Genomic DNA, 2,330 nt, shown 5'->3' with positions numbered 1-2,330 from the left:
TTTATATATATTTTAATTAATTAATCATATATAATTTTTATAATCATATACTTAAATTTTAATATAAATAAAATATATTATACTTTATAAATATTTATATTATAAAGTATATATTTTAATAATTTGATTAAAAATTAAAATGATATAAACAATAATTAAAATAAAATAATAGATTAAAGATCCTTTACATTTTAATTAATTTTTAAACATTTTATTTATGATTTTGTTTGAAATTGCTCTATCTATAATATATATATATATATATATATATTATATTAAATTATGTTGTGTTTTTTATATTTGAATTAGAATTTATTTTAATTTTTTATTCATAAATTGATTTCGTCTTCAATTAAAATTAAATTCTTTTTCACTAAGTGGATAATCGCCCATTTTGGTGTAAGTCAGTTTTAGCGGGTCGATTAACTATATATTACGGATTTTATATTACGATATTATATTTTATATCTTGTATATTGTCTAATATATTATTTATATTTTAACTATATATATAACTATCATACATTTTTTTTCCTTCAACATCAATATTCCTTATCGTTTAAATGATTTTGAGGACACAATACAAATACACAATATTTAAAAATGGAGTAGATAAATGAATAACAATACCGTCGTCGTCTTATTCTGTAACATCATTGTGTGAAAATTAAAATTATTATATAAGTTTTTCCTTTTAGGAATTAAATTTAAAAAATCCCTTCAACAGGAAAGTGAAAACTTTGTTCCCACTAGTATTTAGAAAATAAAAATAGAAATCCTATAATAATGTTAACAAATAAGACAAATAATAATGTTAACAAATATGACAAATTATAATGTTGTTAGCTTTGTAAAATTAAAAACAAATGAAATAATTTTTTTTTGAAAATATACCTTTAAATTGACATTATTTATTTAAAAAGTTATGTTTTTAATAAATTATAGATATTTAAGAGTTTATTTCAATATATTTATAATTTAAATTTTAAAATTAATTGATTAGAGCTTAAAAATGAAATAAACATAAAATAAAAAAAACGGAGATAAAACAATGATGATGCCATTTATTTAATAATTCAAAAACAATTCTCGTAGAAGGAGAAAGGGAATTTGGTAAAGTAATTAAATTATTCGAAAAGAACCCACCCACTCAACCCACTCACTCACCCAACCAACCAACCCACTGAGTCGACTCACCAAATCTATTACCAATCAATGTCGCACCTCTTACTCTCAAATGTGGAATTCATCGGAACTTTCAGATCGCAGTTTACTTTCGCCGTGAACCGTGGCGATTTAAACCACCATGCCTTTAGCCGAACCCTAAGTCGCAGCTTCAATTCAATGCTAAAAACCCCAGACTTTTTCTCCGAGTTATACTGAGTTCTATCAATCTGAAGCAACAGTAAATTCTGACCCTTAATCTCCGCCTCAAGCGACGTCGTATTCTTCTTCCCCTGGTAGAATTTAGTAAGCAACTCGGTAGCGAATCGCTGATTCTCGTAATAAGCATTCGTCTCGAACGAGTCGTAGTAAATACCGACTCGTTTATTAGGGTTTCTAATAGTTAGATTTAAGGAGAGATTATAATAGAGCGTGTTGTTGGTAGATGACAGATCGAATCTAGTAAGAGAAGCGTCGTCGGCGTAGAATTTTACCTTGTTTGGACGGAAGATTAGCCAGAGGACGAAGACGATTACACCTAATATTAGTAAGATCGTACAGAGAATTTGGAGGATTAGGTTGCAAATGCAACTACAGAGACAACCAAGACAGTCGCAACAACAGCAACATCCGGTGCCACCGCCGCCGCCGCGAATTGGATGATGATAGTTATTCGATGACGGAGGAGGGATTGAAGGGCCGTAGAAAGCGCCGTTTAGATGAGGCTGGCGAGAATTCGTCATGGAGGGTTTTGATTTGATCCGAAATTCTGGAAAAACAATTCTAGGGTTTTGAGAGAAAGAGAGAGAGAGACGAGGGAGAGATAATGGCCTCAAACATACGCTGCTATTGGATAAGTATTAAGTACTTGTCCAAACCTGTAACGGCTATTTTCACGTTGAGTGATTGTCTTGATATGCGGATATTTGGAAATTAATTCAAAATCAAATGCATTTGTTTGATGTGAATTGTTTTTAAATAATTAATTAATTATTCAAAATTGGCTAATTGTCAAAATTTGAATTTTGAAAATGTTTGTTTAAATTCTTACAAGAATTTTTAATAATAAAATTATATAAAATAATGTTTTATCTTAATCATTTATAAAACCTATGATTTATGTGACATTATTTATTAAAAAAATTATTATTTATGTGACATTATTT

General features: G+C 27.9%; 1 protein-coding gene across 1 annotated transcript; it reads right to left on the bottom strand.

The window, feature by feature from the left end:
- Positions 1-1,163: 1,163 nt before the first annotated feature.
- LOC124942271 (NDR1/HIN1-like protein 3) lies at positions 1,164-1,998 on the bottom strand. The gene has a single exon (XM_047482737.1). The coding sequence runs from the start codon at positions 1,905-1,907 to the stop codon at positions 1,206-1,208; it is 702 nt and encodes a 233-aa protein (XP_047338693.1). The 5' UTR covers positions 1,908-1,998; the 3' UTR covers positions 1,164-1,205.
- Positions 1,999-2,330: the final 332 nt, after the last annotated feature.

Source organism: Impatiens glandulifera, chromosome 6 (genome assembly GCF_907164915.1).
Source record: "Impatiens glandulifera chromosome 6, dImpGla2.1, whole genome shotgun sequence".
Classification (NCBI taxonomy): Eukaryota; Viridiplantae; Streptophyta; class Magnoliopsida; order Ericales; family Balsaminaceae; genus Impatiens; species Impatiens glandulifera.
The sequence above is the reverse complement of the archived record's forward strand: the minus strand, read 5'-3'. Positions and strand labels throughout refer to the sequence as shown.

Coding starts and splice junctions, on each gene's coding strand:
- LOC124942271 (XM_047482737.1), bottom strand. CDS start 1,907: ATGACGAATTCTCGCCAGCCTCATCTAAACGGCGCTTTCTACGGCCCT.